General features: G+C 53.7%; 2 protein-coding genes across 2 annotated transcripts in view; both read right to left on the reverse strand.

Moving 5' to 3' along the window:
- The window catches only part of CRTAC1 (cartilage acidic protein 1), a 541,606-nt gene that overhangs the window by 282,811 nt on the left and 240,627 nt on the right, over nt 1-18,168 (reverse strand). The gene's annotated exons all lie outside the window — the stretch shown is intronic.
- On the reverse strand, nt 4,837-10,224 carry SFRP5 (secreted frizzled related protein 5). Its single transcript, XM_049790407.1, has 3 exons — nt 9,438-10,224; nt 6,927-7,004; nt 4,837-5,183 (listed from the first exon to the last, which is right to left on the reverse strand). The coding sequence occupies exons 1-3, from the start codon at nt 10,222-10,224 to the stop codon at nt 4,837-4,839; spliced, it is 1,212 nt and encodes a 403-aa protein (XP_049646364.1).

The following is an 18,168-nucleotide window of genomic DNA, read 5'->3' on the forward strand; positions in this document are numbered from 1 at the left end:
ACAGGGGGGTCCCCAATGGTGCCCTGAGATGAGCAATGCAAGCTCTCCTGCTCCCACACCATGTCTTTGGAATGTGGGTTTCCTCTGATTGTCCTGGTGCCCATGTGTACCCTGCGGTTGGTATTCCTGAAATTTTTTTTTTTTTTTGGTTTTTGGTTTTTGGGCCACACCCGGTAACGCTCAGGGGTTACTCCTGGCTATGTGCTCAGAAGTTGCTCCTGGCTTGGGGGACCATATGGGACGCTGGGGGATCGAACCACGGTCCGTCCTAGGCTAGCGCAGGCAAGGCAGGCACCTTACCTTTAGCGCCACCGCCCGGCCCCGGTATTCCTGAAATTTAACACATGCTTTTAGGTCCCATGCTCAGGAGCTTGCTGACTACATTGTCTCATTTGTTATTTTTCATTTACTTTTGGGGGTCTGGGGCCATTCTAAGTGAGACATGCCCAGTGGGTTCAGGGGCTGGACACTTCTCAGACTCTGGTACTGGGGTCATGCCTAGCAGTGCTGGAGAGCTGCATGATGCCAGGGTGGGGCCTGGGTCCATGTACCTCCAACATTGTGCTCTCCCATCCTCCCACCCTGTTTATTTAAGCCTCCTGGTATCCCTGAGACTATTTTATCAAAGTCCAGGAAGATGCGGTACCCAAGGCTACAAGTCTTATTGTGTGAGCACCATGGATTTGGAGAGAATCATGCATGCCACAGGTGCTTATAGACACCCTAAGCAGCAGGGCTGAGCCAGGATCCTGATCTGCACCTTCCCTTTCCTGCACTGGTCCCCCCAAGCTCTGGGCACTTCGGAGTCAAAAGAAGTGCCTGCCCACCCAGCCTATGAAGGGGACTCAGCCCCTGGGGGAACAGAGGCTGCCTTGTGGTAGCAGCGTCCCCCCCCCCCCCCCAGCTCCCAGCACCCCTGTCCTCCCCCAAGCAGCACATTCCATTCTCTGGCTTGACTGACCGGGGGTTGAGGATTCCGGCGGCCCCCAGCTGTCTGCTTTCCTCAGCCACAGCCCAGCCGCTGTCTGGCCAGGACACTGGGTCTCTGCCACAATTCCAGTGCCACTGCCCCCCACGTCGGGCATCCCAATGAGTGAACCCGGGCCAGGACATTAGCCAGCTAAACTGGGATGTGAGCTGCTTTTGTGGGGCTGAGAGTCTGTGTGCTGATGAGCTGTACTGGGAGCTGGAGTATCCCTGGGCAGGGGTAGCTCCTTGACGAGCCTCAGCTCTCCCAGAAATCCTCCTGTGAAACTGGTGACTGGAATCCCTCTGCTCACTCCAGGTGTTCTGAGCCTCACCCCTGAGACAGCAGTGCAGTGGTGGGTAAGGATGTGGGGACACAAGCTGTGTGTCCTTCAACAAGTTAATTGACCTGCCCGAACCTCAGCTTCATTAAAAGAACCAAGGACCATTGGTTGGGTCTGAAGTTAGGATGCCAGAGTGCTGGGCATAGTGCCACTGCCCAGTGTGGGTTTGCTCTTCACTGATTACTCGCATCGCCTGCCTTCCCCCTCCTTTTGCCTCACACAACAGCAGGGTGTATGTTTTTGGAAGCAAACCTCAAATGTAGGTTGCTGAAAGTGTCAGTTTGCACTTCTAGTAAGGTGTCTGTCTTCTAGCCTTCCTGCCAGTGATCTTAGTTGGCCAAGGAATCAATTAGGGATTTACCTGCTTATAGGCACCAAGTCAGGCACGGGCTTTGGCTAATAAAAACGCCAGTTCCATGCAGTGAGCATAGAAGTACTGGCCTCATTTCCAGGTACTTTTTTACCACTTTCCCACTGTACACTCAATTGTCCTGTGATCCTGTAATATACACTTATTTTTCGGGGGTGGAGGAAGCCCAGTGGTGCTCAGGGGCCACTCCTGACTCAGTCCAGGGTTTCTCCGGGCAGTGGCAGTGCTCAAGGACTCCAGGATGCAGTTTTCCCTCAGCTCATCAAGCTCTCTGACACAAGTGCTCCCAGTGTTATCATTATCACTCAGGCTTGGGGCTGGGACTCATAAAGGGGTGCTCTGGCCTCTTCTCACCCAAACCTGATGATGGGGCTGAGCGGCCCCATGTTGTGCAGGCTGAAACCCTTCCTGGGCTTCTTGCATTAGGCTTCTTGCTCAGGCTTCTGAATGTCAAGAGAAAATGTACCAGGTAGGGTGTCTTAGGAAATGACTTTCCTGATGACGTCTTGCCAGGGGCCTGGTGCAGCTGAGAGGCACGTACCCTATTCTGGTCAGGCTGGGTTCCACTCCCAGCACTGCACAGTTCCGAAGCACTGCTTAGTTAGACACTGACCCCCTACTACTGTGACAACAACAAAAAGGGCCAGAGGCAGGTTTCTTGTCCCCGAATCCCATAACAGAAGGACGAGGGCAGTTGACCCTCCTTGTTTGTAGGGCAGACGGTCACTGCAGAAGACCCTGCTCCTCTGTATTCATGTAGCAGCCTATGTTGTACTCCATGTTCAAGCAATAGGCTCTGTGCCCAGCTGCCTGTCTCCTGCCACCAGAAGGAGAGGAAGGCTGAGCCCAGGCCTGGCAGGGCATGGGTGATCTCTGGAAGACCCTCAACCCTTCACAGATGTGATCAGGGTGTGTGTGGGACGTTTGATGGGTGCTGGTCAAGAACAGGTCTGTGTTTGGGCAGGGCCTAACCTCTGGTGCGTGGAGGAGTGCTGGGTCTTTTTCCCTGTCTGCCAGCACCTGACAGAGCTGGCTATTATGCTGCGGCCAAAAGCAGCCCACGTTCTGCCTGTTGGCTGGAAAAACAGCCCCCATCTGGGCAGACAGAGAAGTGTCCGTAAATATTTGGTTGGAGCAGGAGGCCGGAGACAAGGGGCAGATTCAGGGAGGCAGGTGGGCTGGGCCCAGGGGTGGCACTATGGCCTGGGCCCCTGATGCGTGTGGTCATCTGACTGCTTAGCCAGGAGGGCTGCTGGCACAGTCTCTGTGGATGCACTCGGCTGTGGCAGGACTGGGCCTTTCCTGTGGCTGGCGGCAGGCTGTACCTCTGAGAGCTGTGGGAACTCCTTGCTGGGAGGACATGCTCCTGGAGTGTCCCCAGACTCATGCTTTGTGCCCTCAGCAGGTGCCTGTCATTGCCTTGTGACCTCCCCTTTTGTCCTGCCAGCTCCAGGGAGGTTTCACCCCAGACACCACAGGTGGGTTCTCTTGTGCCTGCAGGACCCAAGTGACATGTTACTGACCCACTCATCCTCTCAGGTGTGCCTCACCCAGGATTGGCTCTGGGGAGAAGCTAGAAATGTGGATTTCTCCAGAGAGGCCCATTTCATTTCCTTATTATTTTTAATCTCTTTTGGTTTGGGGGCTACACCAGCAGCACTGGGATGTGAGCTGCAGGGATGGAACCTGAGCTTTCCCAGACCTGGGTTAATTGCTTGAGATGGGGCTCAGGATTGTAAAAGTTCTTTAGTAGACTCAAGCCTTGTGTGTTGAAATGCATATTCCAAGGCTGGGAAGATCACTCAAAGGCTGGAATTCCATTCGTGTAAGCAGGGGATTAATCGCCAGCATGGTCCCCTGAGCACCCTGGGTGTGGTTCCCCCAAACCAACAGGACTACAGTTTCTGTGACTGCAGGTCTGAGCTTTCATTGTCTACAGATGAGGCCAGAGCTGCAGTTGGGTGAGGGGAGGAGGTTCAGGCTTGTCACTTTTCAGACTGGTTCTTTTTTTTTTTTTTTTTTGGTTTTGGTTTTTGGGTCACACCCGGCGGTGCTCAGGGGTTACTCCTGGCTGTATGCTCAGAAATAGCTCCTGGCAGGCACGGGGGATCCTATGGGACACTGGGATTCGAACCAACCACCTTTGGTCCTGGATCAGCTGCTTGCAAGGCAAACGCCGCTGTGCTATCTCTCCGGGCCCAGACTGCTTCTTATGCCTCAGTCTTCAGAGACTTCTTGGAGCATGTGAGAAAGACACCGACAGGCCGCAGGGACAGGCTGGTAACTTGCTCTGCCCTTCCTTAAGACAGAAGGGTCATGCCATCTGCAAGTGGGGAGTAGGATGATCTGATCTGTGACCTTGGGGTGCAGAGATGACCCAGTGGCTGAGGTCATCTCTTGGCAGGCAGGAGGCTGGGTTTGTACTAACTTTGTAGTCAAGCGGGTAAACGAGTACTGTTGTCATCATGGTACCAGCTACAGTAACAAGGAAGCAGCAGCACAGGCCTTGCTCTCAGGCTGATTCCATGGAATTCTGTGGACAGGTCTGTTCAGAACAGAGCTAATCCCCGATCCCCCTCTACCCACCTTGGGAAACTAGGGACCAAAAATCACCTGCTCCAAAACAGTGGTTGTTTTCTTTGATTTAATAAAAAAACTTAAAAAATAAGAAAGATGTAGAGACCCAGCCCCATGCCCTGACTGTGGCCCTCCCTCCAGCCTGAAGTAGCAAGGCCAGCCGAGGAAGGAGACTGCTGGTCCCTGCTGGGATGGGGCTGGACCTCTGTCCTAGGGTGGTTTGGGGTGAAGTCAGGAGGAGACCACCTCTCCATGGCTGTGCCCAGACCATGGTTGACTCTCAGACTGCTCCTCAGGATCCCCAAGTCCCCGTTCCCTTGCTACTTTCTGTGGCCCCTCATTTCTCCCTAAATGAGAGAGAACCCCCGGGGAATCTGGACCCCCTCAATCCAGGACAGCCTGGTGGGGCCCTTCCTCGAAGTCAGGCCTCACAGCTCTACATAAAGCTGCCATCCAGTAGGCAGGATCAGCCTGGGGGCAATGGAAGCAGGAAGGAAGGCTTGTGTGTGGGGTGGGGTGGGGTGGGATGCTGTAGGGTAAGGGGTCCTACAGGCCACCAGGGGGTGGGAGGGGCATTCTCTAGTGGGGCTCAGCGGCCCCATAGAAGAAAGGGTAATAGAGGGAGCAGGGGTAGGAGAACATAAACTTGACTGCGAACTTCATCTCCTTATTCTTCTTGTCCCAGCGGTAGATGGCCATGAGCAGCAGCTGCCCATCTACCTTGCGGCCCAGGACCAGAAAGCTGCCCGCCAGGCTGTCCAGCTGCGGGCAGGGGCAGCTTGCCCCACTTTTCATATACAGCACCATCCTCTTGGTGTCCTTCCGCTTCAGGGGGCCCGGCTTGAGCAGCTTCTTCTTTTTCTGGGATCCGATCAGCTTCCGGTCTCCGTTCTCTATCTTGATCTCCTTGATGCGCATTTTGATCACTGTGTGTGTGTGATGATGGGTGGTAGACAAAAGGACGGAAGGACAGAAGGTTTGCTTAGGTTGCTGGAACCTGAACACAAGCCCTGGGCTGCAAAAGGAGCTTAAACTCGGACATTTGGAAAGTCATGAAACTCCAAAATCCTCTAAGAAATGAGCTTTGCAGAGATGGTGGTCTACCTCAACTGTGGGGCTGGATGGGAATGAGGCCTGAGCCATGCCAGATGCAAGCTTCTTCACCCATTCGAGTACACAGCAGGGGGAAATACTGGGGGAAATTCTGATCATTTGGATGGTGGGGATTGGTGGAGAGAAGTCCCTAAGCTTCTGAGAGGGGTTCTGGCTGTGTGTGTGTGTCTTTTGTTTGCAACTGTATTTGTGAACATATGTGATGGTATGTGAGTGCCTATTTGTGTTTGTATGTGTGCACATTGTGTGTGTATAGTATTTTGCCCCCCCCCCTTTTTAGATTTTGGGTCATATCTAGTGATATTCAAAGGTTACACCTGGCTTTGCTCTCAGGAATTACTCCTTTCAGGGTTGGGCTAAAACCTGTTGGCAAGTGCCCTACCTGCTGTATTATATTTCTAGCCCCATGACATTTTGATACATTAAAAAATGGGGCGGGGTGTTTACATCCAGCTGTGCTCAGCTTACTCTTGGCTGTGTGCTAAGGGATCACTCCTGGTGCTGCTTGGAGGGCCCTATGGGGTACCGGGGATTGAACCCAGGTTGTCTGGATGCATGCACTACCCACTGTACTATCTGTATTTCTCTGGCCCTGTGGTCTATTCCTGTGTGTTTGCAACTTTGTGAGTGTATGTCTGTGAGTGTGTGTATCTGATGTGAGTGTGGCCAGAGCAGTGGTGGCGAGCCTGCCCTGGGCTGCTCCTTGCAGCACTCTGATTTCCATAGGGGAAAATCTCCACCTGGACCAAACTTGTCCCTGGGCTGGGGAAGCTGCAAACAACAGGATCCCTGGAGCCTCTCCTGTACTTTTACAATGCTGTGTGGAATATTGTGAAGAGCGGAGGTTTGGAGCGATGGGAGCGTGGAGGTGGGTCTATGGTCCAAAAGACCAGAGAAGAGCCTGGACAAAAGCATATGATCAAGTTTCTCCTGCCTTCAGGCCTTTGTCAGACAGTATCAGGTCTGCTCAGGGACATCACTCACACAATCTCTTCCTTCTCTTGCTTTTCTCCCTTCTGCCTCTCCCTCTTCTAGCTCAAACAGAGTAATGACAGGAAACCTGCTGAAACAGGGATTTCATAGCAATCATTTTCTTTGTAGGGGGGCCCAAGAGTAGGAAAAGGTGCTGAGTTGGCGACCTACTACGGGGGTGGAAGACCCTTCGGGGGTTGGTCCTGACAAGGCTGTGCTCTGCTGCCCCAAGAACAGGGAGGCTCCAGATGGGCGCCATGGTCAGAGAAGCCCGGAGTATCCTCTTGGAGCCCAACTCTCCTACAGTCCTGTGCATCTCAGGCCATAAGCCTGTCATCCCTAAGAGACAGTTCTACTGGGGCCCCCTCTGTGGGTGGCCTCCAGGCCGGAACTGGATTCTGAGGCCCAGAAGGGAGATTGTGGGGCAATATAATCTGAAATGATGTATGATATGAAAAGAGGTGCCCAGGGTCAGTCTGAAGGATACAGAATGCCCACACCATGCGTCCCCCTGGGAGAGTCACGGTGCACATGCCTGGTGTGTAGCATGGGGAAGCGGCAGGGCTGGGCTGGCAAATACTCACCAAAGTCACTGGAACACATCTGCTCCATGAGGCCATCGGCGCTGTGCTCTATCTCACACTGGGCACAGGTCCGGCTCACTGGAGAGAGAGAAATGGGTGCTGGGGAGCTTGGGGCAGGTGGAGGCTGAGGTGCTGCTGCTGGTGCCAACTCTTCACTGACCAGCTCCACCCCCCTGGCTGGATCTCTGCTCTCTCACTGGGGAATAGTGTGGCAGCAATGACAATGGTGGACACTGCATGTCTGGGCAAGATACAGGGTTCCCCAGGGACAGGCGCCATGGTCCTACTGTTCAACTGGGAAACACTCTCGGCTAACTTCCCCAACCTCAGAGTGTTGTTATTCCTACAGAAAGGAAACGGATGCCCAGGGTGGTGCCTCTGGGTGGTGCCCACTCCTGCAGAGCCAGCAAGACCCGAGCTGAGCCAGAATCTGTGACTTCCAGGCTAGCGTTCCTTGTGGGGGTGTTTGTGGGGCCTGGCAGGTGGCTACATGGTGTGATGCCTGGCTGGACAGGGGCTTTGGGAAAATGAAACACATTCCACCAAAGTGGGTAGTTTAGCATTGCCAGAACTTTCATTTTTTTGTTTGTTTTTGGTCCACACCTGGTGGTGCTCAGGGCTTACTTATTCCTTGCTCTGCTCTCAGGGATCACTCCTGGTGAAGAGCCCAGTCAGCTGCTTGCAAGGCAAACAACCTACCCACTGTACTTACTGTTGCTCCAACTTCAAAGTTCTCTCTCTCTCTCTCTCTCTCTCTCTCTCTCTCTCTCTCTCTCTCTCTCTCCCCCCCCCCTCTTTTTAGTTTTTAGGTCACACCCAGCTGCGCTCAGGTATTACTCCTGGCTCTGTGCTCATAAATCGCTCCTGGCAGGCTCAGGGGGATCATATGGGATGCCAGGAATCAAACCCAGGTCCATTCCTGGTCGGCTGCGTGCAAGGCAAAATGCCTTACTGCTGTGCTATCACTCTGGCCCCAAACTTTTCATTTTTTTTAAAAGGAAAGCTGAAACTGAAATTTTCAGTGAAAAGTTCTGACTAATCTTCTAGTTGCATAAACTCTTCTTTAGGCCACCACAAGGCACTGAAACTCTGCTTCCCAAGTCTCTGTCCAGGTGTGGGGGCTCTGAGAAGGGAGGCGGGGGGTGCAAACTCCTCTAATCCAGGGTGTGAATGTCAGGATTCCAGAATCCATCAAAGCACCTGCTGGGGACTTGGGGACTGAGGTATGCATCCCCTCTCTCCCCACCCCAGCTAGAGCAGAGAGGACAGTGTTTCCCTTCTCAACTCGAATTAGTGATAGGATCCCACCAAATAGATTCCTGGAGGGGGCTGGGCAGGTGTGTGAATATGCAAGTACATGTGTGAAGATGTGAGTGTGTTTAAATGTGCGTGCAAATGTAAATGCACATGTACACATGTGAGACGTGTTTGAGCATGAGTGTGAGTGAATGGGCATATGCGCATGTGAGGTTATGGTGTTTGTGAGGGTGTGACTGTGTGAACATGCATATGTGGAGATGTGAGTGTAAATGTGTAAGTGAGGGTGTATGTTGGTATGTGTGGATAGGTATGAAGACGTGTGTATGTGCGAGGATGTGTGTGTCTGACTGTGTGTGATGTGCGTAAGGTGTGGACCGCAGGGGTAAGGGAGTTGGGCTGCTCTGGGGCTTTTATGTAGCAGAAGGGAAAGGGGGTGCTGCTAAACCCTCGAAGATTCTTAGAGTCAGTCTGTTGCTGGAGCTCACCCACTGAATCCACGACTGGAACTAGGGTTCATGGGTGTGTGGACTGGGGTTGGGGGTGGTGCTTAAGTCTCCAGGATTCCGGAATCTGGGACCATTTCTACACATAGGGAAACCGAGGCCAGAGAAATCAAGCTACTCCTGAGGGTTTCCTGTTGGGGTGCTTGCTGGTTCCTGCACTTCCCCTCACCCACCCAGATGCCCTCTCAGCTTAGGGAATGGCTGGGCAGCTCAGGTACAGAAAATGGAGGAAGATGGAAACCACACTCAGGAGGCTTCGAGTGCAATAAGGGATCCCTTATTAATTTCCGTCGCTCCCCCCGTCCCTCACAGGGCAGGAGAGGCCTGTCCTGGGCCAGGGTCCCGGTCTGTGTGGAGGCAGTGGAGGGGGGTGCCTCCCTCATTCTTGGGCTGAGAGGCGATAGATAAATCTTTTGCCGGGGTGCCTTAGGATGGGACGATGTAGTCCCCTCCAACCCCCACGCAGAATCCGGTGGCTTCATTGGGTCCTTGCAAGAGCCTGTTGGGGATGGGATTCAGGGATAGAACCGGTGAGAAGGTCCAGAAGGGTCAGGACAATCCCTTGGGAGACGAAGAACCAAATCAGGGCGCGTGTGTGAGCGCAGAGGAGCCTGGCACCTGGGGGGTGGGGTGAGGGAGGGACTGGGGGATTCAGGCTCAGGGTGGGATGTGGGGGGCCACCCATCTGCGGGCCCATCTCCAAGATCCCCACCACCACCGCCCCGTCCCACGAGAGCGCGCGCGCTACCTGGAGGCGCGGTGGCGGGCAGGTGTCCGAACTGCACGGCGATGCAGAGGTCGTTGTCCAGGGGGAACTTGTGGCAGTGCAGCATCTCGGGCCAGGGGAAGCCATAGGCCTCCATGAGCGGCGCGCAGCCGGCGCGCACGGCCTCGCAGAGCGAGCGGCACGGGTAGATGGGCCGGTCCAGGCAGACGGGCGCGAAGAGCGAGCAGAGGAAGACCTGCGTGTCCGAGTGGCAGCGCTTGGCCAGCAGCGGCAGCCAGCTGCTGGCCTGCTGCTTCACCTCGGCCAGGCTCTCGTGCTCCAGCAGGTTGGGCAGCCGCATGCGCTTATAGCCCACCGTGTGGCACAGCGGCAGGTCGGCGGGGATGTCGAGGCACTGCGGCGGCTTGGAGTAGGCGCGGCCGTGCAGCGGTTCTGCCTGCCAGCCGTAGTAGTCGTAGTCCTGCCCGTGCGCCCGGAAAAGCAGCAGCAGCAGCTGCAGCAACAGCTGCAGCAGCGCCGGCGCAGCCGCCCCCCGCATGGCTGCGACGCCCCGACGTGCAGCCGCCGTTCCGAAGCCCGAGTCCGGGCGGCCGGGCGCGCCTCGCCTCGCGGGCTCACCGTGGGGGCCTGGCACCTCCCACCTGGGGGGCTCCTCCGCGCGCCCCAGCCAATCTCCGCCGCCACCCCGGGCGCCAGCAGGGTGGAGCCCCTCCGGCCCCTCCTGCCACTCCGCGCGCCGCCTCTCTCTCTCTCTCTCCAAAGCGCACTCGACTCCCCGGCTCAGCACCCTCCGCCGCACCTTCTCCATCCTTATCGCCCTCCCACACCGCAGTCTCCTGGTCCTTCTCTCGCTCACCTCCCCGGCCTTATCTCGGACACCCCCGACGCTCTGTTTTCTCTTCCCGACACCTCCAGTCTCCCTGCGGGGCTCCCCATCAGCAGGACCCCCAGGCAGGAGGCTCCCGCGACTAGACCCAGATGCCCAAACTTCCCTGCCAGGCCTGCGGGCAATGTCACTTCTCGGTGCTCTAGCTCCTGCGGGTGCTCCGGCCCAGGCTCCATGCTGCATGGAATATCCCAGGGATCTATCCCCGGGGACATCCCAACCTAGAGGGGAAGAAGATCTTCCAGCTCCACACCTCCAAGGCCGGCACCGCACTGACCTAGAGACCCGGTTTCCAACGCGCCATGCCCTGTCTTTACAATCTTACAAGAACGTTGGGCGCTGGCGAGGCACTGAGACAGAGGCTGAATAATAGGATTGGTGCCAGGACTCGACTCTTGTTTGTTTTGGGTTTGGGGCCACACCCGGTGGTGCTCAGGGGCTACGTACTCGTGGTGTGCCAGGAGCAAAACCCTTTGAACTGTCTTCAGAATTTGAAGACAAGTGCCAGAACTTGAGCCCATACACCCTGGTTCCAGAGTCCAGGAACATGCAATAGGTCTGGGTTCTGATTCTGTAGGCCATTGCTGTCGCCCATAAGCCCCCCCCCCCACTCCCCCAGCTCCAGCCCAGTCCTGTTAATTTTCATTTTGGGCCACACCTGACTGGGCTTAGTCCTGGCTCTGAGCTCAGGGATGATTCCTGATGAGCTTGAGGGGTGCCAGGGATTGAACCTAGATCAGGCTCATGCAAGGCAAGCTCCCTACCCACTGTACTAACCTCCCCAGTCTCATCAGACTGGGCAGGTTTAATGGCTATTGTGTGTGTTTGGGGCAGTGGGCAGAGAGATGAAGTAAGGGACCCCGGGCCACATCAGAGAGGCTAGAGTCTGAATGGGGTCTTGGTGTTGAGTTCCCAAAGCCAGGATGACCGACTCTGCCCTCAGGTCACTGAGGAGTGGAGCCAATAGAGGAAGGGGTTAGGGTTGGTGCTCAGGGAAGTTTAGACAGGAGCCCACTGTCAGGGTCCTGTGTTGGAGGGGTCATTTTCTCCTACTGAGGACTGGCCGTGTCTTTCCTGTGGAAGAGAAGCTTTAGGATGGAGGCAGAAAGGGGGGGGTGGTCCCTTTTGAGATTCTAGTGGAGATGTCACCTTCCAGCACTGTATGGGCAAGATGCCCTGCAGTTGTGTCTCTTTCGAGCTTGGGGTTCACTGTCAGGGCTCAGCTGGGCTGCTCTGCCCCTGTCCTGTATGTCTCCAAGCTCCTGTTCTTGAGGTGGAGGGCAGAGGTAGGGAGGGACTAGTTCTCATTTTCAGCAGACACCATGTGGCCCCTAGAATGTGAAAGGTGAGAGGTGAGGTTCCCCTCCCCCCACACACAAAGTGTATCTGACAGAGGCTCTGCGCCAGCTGATGGGGTGGGAGGAAAGTCACAAGGCAGGATAGAGATGTAGAGGAGAGTCCAGCTGATGCAGTGGGTCTGGATCCTGATGTCTGTGTGTCTGAGAAGCCCTGGTTGGGTCTGGATAGAGCGAATCTTTCCTTTTGCGTCTCTGCCCTCCACCATCCACTCCCTGCACCAGCCACAAGGAGGTAGAGGAGAGTTCCCTGAAGCTTACCTGTAAGGTAAGCAGAATGACCCTGAGCAGGTTACTTGCTTTTCTGACTCTTTCCCCTTCTCCCCTGTAGGCCCTGGGAGAGGCTAATAAAGTGCCCCACCCCAAAGACCCAAGCCAGAGATAATCTACACCCAGGAATGTCAGATCTAAAATGGGTGTGTGGTTTTAGGGTCAAATTCTAGGGGCTTCTGAACACTCCTTTTATACCTTGGCCCTTGGGGTTGGCAGGGCTCCTGCACATGGAGGGGAGGTGTGTCTGTGGGCAGGACTGGTTCATTGTGCACCAGGCCAGGTGCTTGTGCACAGTGTTAGCTTCGGGCAGCAGGCCAGGCCACTGTTCTTGGCATCCCCAGCACTGGTGGGACAGAATGCTACATATTCCTGCTGCAGGTTACATAAGGACTGCAGGGGTGGCTTGAGAGCCCAGAGCCTTGGCCCTGAGCTATAAGGCTCCAAAGGGTGAGAGGCAGGCTGGGGAAGCTCATGGCACAGGGAGGTGGGCAGCCTTTATCCCTAGATGGGAACAAGGTGAGCCAGGTGGGGGCAGTGCCCTGGGAGTCTCCTAATTCGGTCCCTTATTTCTGAGATCCAAGAAAAGAGGTGCCTTCAGAGGTGCTTCATTTTTGAACCACTGCAGTTATAGCTGGCTCTATGCTCATGTGTGACCCCCTGATGGTGCTCTGGGGAACCAGTAGTGACACTGGGGATTTGCACCGAGGTCAACAGTGCAAGGCTAGCAAATGCCTTCACACCTGTATTATCTCCTTGGCCCAACTTCTTGTAAAAGCAATTAGTATTTTATAATAATGTTTATGTTTGCATATGCTAAATCTTGCACCTCTGGCACCTCTTTCTCTTGAGGAGGAAGTGGGAGGTACCCTGGGCCCTTCACAGGTGGTCTGTTGGGAGAAAAATCTGATATGGACCCCCCTGGGCAGTCTTTTTGTTCTGTTATCAAATCTTCTATGTTTTCTTCTTTGTTGCCTATTTTAGTTTCTCAGTTTCCCCAAATTTCTTCCAAAGGGTCCACAAGGCACAACGTTACAAAATTTGAGGATCCACTTAAAGTACAAAACAGATTAATGGATTTTATTTTTGTGGGGTGGTCAGAGGCTCTCAAGTGGTACTCAGGAGGCTCGGGAGCCCCTTTCAAGGTTCTTGGCCAGCTGGGCTAGTGGTTCAGTCTGAGGATCTGAGGATACAGCTCTGCTCAGACTCCCAGTGTTGGGAAGTCCCAGGGCTACATTCAACTTGGTGAACTGGATGTTGCTGGGGTTGACTCACGGTGGCTTCATGCAAGGCATGTACCTTATTACCCCTGTATTATTTTTTTAGCTATAGACTAGTGAAACTTAAGGAAGTAATAATAAAAGTTTATATGGTTTTAGATTTGATATAATTACCAACATCTAAGCAACTATCTGGATTTTTTTGGTGGTATCCAAGATAGTCATAGGCTGGAGTGATATCACAGTGGGTAGGACACTTGTCTTGCACCAACCTGGGTTTAATCCTTGGCATCACATATGGTCCCCCAAGCCCATTCAGAAGTGATTCCTGAGTGCAGAGTCAGGATTAAGCCCAGAGCACCAATGGGAATGGTTCCCTCGTGCCCCTTCCTCCCAAAGGCCTACAAAAGATTAGTAGTCACAATGCCCAAGAAGACTAATTTTGGAGAACATCACACCCATAAGTGTGCAGGAACTCAAATGTCACCCCCACCCCCAGTGGTGCTAAGAAGATCAGGTGGTGCCAGGGCTTCCTACAGACAAGCATGAATCCAGCCCTGGGAGCCATCTCCCTGGCTCTCTGTCTAATACCTTAGACTTGGGGTAGTAAGTTCTCCAACTACAATTGACCAGAGCCTGCTGTAAAGCAGAGAGACTAAAGGACATACTAACTGGTAGAGAGTGAGGCAGTGTCACAGGAAGAATCTGGGCTTTGCATAGGACCAAAGGCAGATTCTGACCCGTTCCCAGTGGTATGTTATGACTTATGTCTGTTGTGTTTTGAACCTCAACTAAATATTCATCTGTAAAGTGGGGTTAAGAGCCCTCATTGACCAGGAGACCAAGAAGACTTTCTGAGACAGGCACTAGGAAGAGTGCCTGGCATGTTGTGGTCCTGGGCCAGTGTTATGGGCACTAGGACTTCTGTCCACCTTCCCGGGAGATGCAAAATGTTGCCGTGGTGAGTGCTCCTAGCTTGGGTTCAAATGACCTCAGTTCTGCATTTTCCTTTTTCTTTGGAGAGTTTTGGGGATTCTTGGGGCCACATCTGATTTACTCCTGGCTCTGGATAGCAGGCCAGCCACTTGCAAGGCAAGTGCTCTCCCCACTATACTGTGCTTCGGCCCCACACGTACATTTTCTTTTCTTTTTTTTTTTCTGGCTTTTTGGTTTTTGGTTTTTGGGCCACACCCGGCGGTGCTCAGAGGTTACTCCTGGCTGTCTGCTCAGAAATAGCTCCCGGCAGGCACGGGGGACCATATGGGACACCTGGGATTCGAACCAACCACCTTTGGTCCTGGATTGGCTGCTTGCAAGGCAAACGCCACTGTGCTATCTCTCTGGGCCCACATTTTCAACATCAAAGTAAGTCTTTCCACAGCCTAAGTCTTGGTTTCCTTTTCTGTGATATGAGAAGGGGAGGATTACCTTGCCTTCTTTCTCTAGAAGCATTCTTTCTCTAGAGCTTGGTGAGAGCAGAGAGACTTGTTATTGTTTTGGAGGCTCTTGAAAGGTGTCTTTGGCAACCTGAATGCACCTGCCACTCACCACTCACTGTCTTCACAGCAGCTGCTGCACACTTAGTTGTATGTGTAGTAGAAGGGCACTGAACGCTTGCAGGAACCCCTGGCTATTTTGTGGCTCCATAGCTTCCCACCCGTGTTGTTTCCCTCTATAAGACTAGAATGTGCTTCAGGACACTTCCAACCACACCACCCATCTTCTCTGATTTTGCACCACCACCCTTTGGCAGATGGCTGCCTTGCAGCCAAACCTGTTCTGTGCTCACCGTTCCTGATCACTGGTCTGGCCCCCGCTCCCGGCTGCCTCTAGCTCTTGCTTTTCTCTCCGTTCCAAACTAAATCGGAGAGCTTTACCTTTTAGCCCCAGATCCCAGCCCAGCCTAGTGATGCTCAGCATCAAGTTCTTTGATTTTTAGAGGTTAAAATCAGCGATGTTGGTAGGGATTGGGGGAAACTCCTGGCTATGTGCATTAATATAAGGTTCCAACCATGCATCTGATGGCCTCTCTAGGCTTTTACCTTGTACTGCAAAAGCTTGTAGGCAGTGAAAACTTGGAGAAAACGCATTTCCCAGGCCTCAGTTTTCTTATTTGCCAAATGGACTTTTTTTTTTTTTTTTTTTTGCAGATGTGTTTGAAGACGGAACAAGAAATTCCTGTATGCGCTTTCTCCATCTCTATCTCTGTCTCTCTGTCTCTCAGACAATAACACATACCCAGCAGTGTTCAGGGCTTATGCTTAGCTCTGTATTCAGAGATCACTTCTGGTGTGGTTGGTGGGACTGTATGTAGTTTTGGGGATTGAACCAGGGTCAGGGTCGGTCGCATTCAAAGTAAGAATCTTAACCCCTGTGCCCTGTCCTATCTCTACCCAGAGGTGGTGTAAGTGCTCAGAGTATTTTGTGTCCCTCCAGGAGGCAGGCAGAACACAGCACCACTCTCACTCCATGCCTCACAGTGATAGGGACTGTCAGAACCCGAGTTCCTAAAATGTTTCCCTGGAAACGTGTCTTCTATTCTGGTGGTTTCCGACCACCCAGGGTCTGTGAAAGCATTGCCAACAGTTCATAAACTATTCTCCACGTTTCCCCAAATCAACATACGATGGTTCGTTTGCCTGTAAATAAAACAGCAGATCTCTTTGCGTGGGGCTGGAATTACATGCTCTAGGGACAAACCGCCTTTCAAGCCAAACAGAAGCCGATTGGCAGCCCATGCATCTCTGATTAATTTTAAAAACAGAAGGACAGGAGGGGGAGTGGAGGGGGAAGAGGAGGGGGCAAATACAGCTCAGCCAGGGAATGGGGAGGTCAGAGAGACCTCAGGGGTCTTTGTGTTGGGGGGACAGGGAGGAAGTGAGTACGCCGCAGGAGGTCTCCAGGGCAGGCCTGTAGAGGGGAATCCAGGGTGACTGTTGAAGGGGTGGGGGCAGCTGTTGGGGAATCCTGGGTGAACAATGGCCTCATTAAGGAACTGGGTGGGGTGGAGCCTGGCAGGGCCCCCACAGTGATCTCTCCCCACCCAGCCAATGGAGCAATTGTCTTCCACAGGACCCAGGCTGAGCCAGTCTGGGAACTGCTGGGCATTTGCCCTGGGGGTTCCCAACTGGCCCTATGTCCTGTCCTACCGCTGCCTTTCTGTGCTCCAGCCCCTGTGAGCAACATGGTATTGGTTATGCCATCGGGGTTCAGGAAGGGAAAGTGTATATTCCTATTGCAAAGGGACCCCCACTCGCCCTCCAAACATCTATTTACTTCTGGGAGACCTGGGCCCTGGTTAGGTATGTCAGAGACACTTCTGTATGTCCTACTTGCCACTTGGCCCTGATAGGGTGGTTTTTTTTTTTTTTTTTTTTTTAATCCTGCCAGCCTGATTTCTCTGTGCAGAGCGAGCAAGTGAGTGTCAGAACGCAGCTGGGGCCCTGCAGTCCAGTGGGGCTCTTGGTCTGTCCTCAAGGCTGGGAGAGTCCCTGAGACAAGCATTGCCAACCCTTGCTTTTTGGGGGGAGGTGGAAGGGGGTGGCTTGCCAAGGCAGATGACATAATTGTTTTCCAATGATGTGGGTACTCAGCAGACAGAGGTGTGTGTGTGTGGGGTGGGCTAGGGCAGGGTGGGGTCACTCTGAGTGTTCATTCCCATACCCCACTGTCCCGTCCATAGTGAACTCTCTTCTCTGGCTGATGGCCAGGGCCTCAGTGCAGGGTCCCTGAATGCTGAGTCTGTTGTTTTCAGGGGTTGGGGGTTGTTGATTCGGTCCCACTATTCAGTCTCTGCCGGTGCTGGTTACTCCTCACCCTTCCATGCACCCTGTGGTTTTGTGTTTCAGTTTTGGAGAGAATATGCACGACTGTGGTTTGGGGGCTCATTTTCACTGACTGCGAGTTTGTCCTTGGCTTTTGGGGCCTCCCTACACAAGCTTGGCTGAGTGAACCCATCTCAGGGCCCGTTCCCTGCAAGATTGGCACAGGGTCCTCAATTCTGCAGTGGGAGTCGGGGTTCTTGGACAGGCCAGCAGAGAGCTGGGTCACTGGCAGAGCCCAGCATTCACTGTCAGTCCCCCGTGGCCTATGGTAGTCGAGAAATGCAGCCAGGATAGGCCTTTCTTGATCCTGTCTTTGGTTTGCCCTGCTGCCAGCTATAGACTGTCTGCAAGGCTCTTGAGTTCCTGGCTCTTTCTGGCTGGAACTCCACCTGCCTGTTGCCCTCTGTCTGGGACTGTTCTGAGTTAGTTCCAGTCCATCTGACCTTCCCCAGACGCCGGGGAAGCACTTCTAGCAAATGTCACTGGCAAGTAATTAGTACTCGATTGTCTCACTTAAACCCCACCACTATGCTGAGAATTGTGCACTATCTAGAGGATTAGCACGATTGTTTTAATTAGTGTAGTGCCAGGGATCCAACCTAGGACCTCACATGCAAAGCAAGTGCTCTATGACTGAGCTGCATCCTCTGTCAGGGTTGAGATGCTCATCCTTTCGGGTCACAGTGAGAAGTTGGCATTGATGGGGAGCTGGGGGGCAGGTTGCAGCTGGATCTGCAGGGAGCAGGTGCTATTAATCTGACTAGGAGGGGTCCCACTAGGGCAGCACTTTCTATTTGGGAATCTCCTTTAAAGGGAAGATCTTGCCTGTAATGGGGATGGCAGACACCCCACACGCATCATTGCTATGGCAATTGAGGTTCAGGATAGGAGTAAGGGCGGGAGCTGCTGAGCTCTGACTCTCAGAACCTGTGGGTCCCCTTGGCATCAGGGTCAGGAGAATGTTGGGGCCTCTGTAGCATGACACATGCTCTCCCCCCAGCCTCCTGCCAACCCCTGGACCCACAGGGAGGACTCTGAAGATAGCTCAGAATTCCCTGGAGACAAAGAGGTCTTTGCCCTCCTGACCTAATGGTGTGGCCAGACCTCACGGGGTCAGGGCAAGGCACATTCTTCCCCCCCGACTCGCCTGCCTTGCCTCTGGCTTCCTGGAATTTCTGTCGAAATTCCAAATCACTT

The sequence above is a fragment of the Suncus etruscus genome, chromosome 17 (genome assembly GCF_024139225.1).
Source record: "Suncus etruscus isolate mSunEtr1 chromosome 17, mSunEtr1.pri.cur, whole genome shotgun sequence".
Lineage (NCBI taxonomy): Eukaryota > Metazoa > Chordata > Mammalia > Eulipotyphla > Soricidae > Suncus > Suncus etruscus.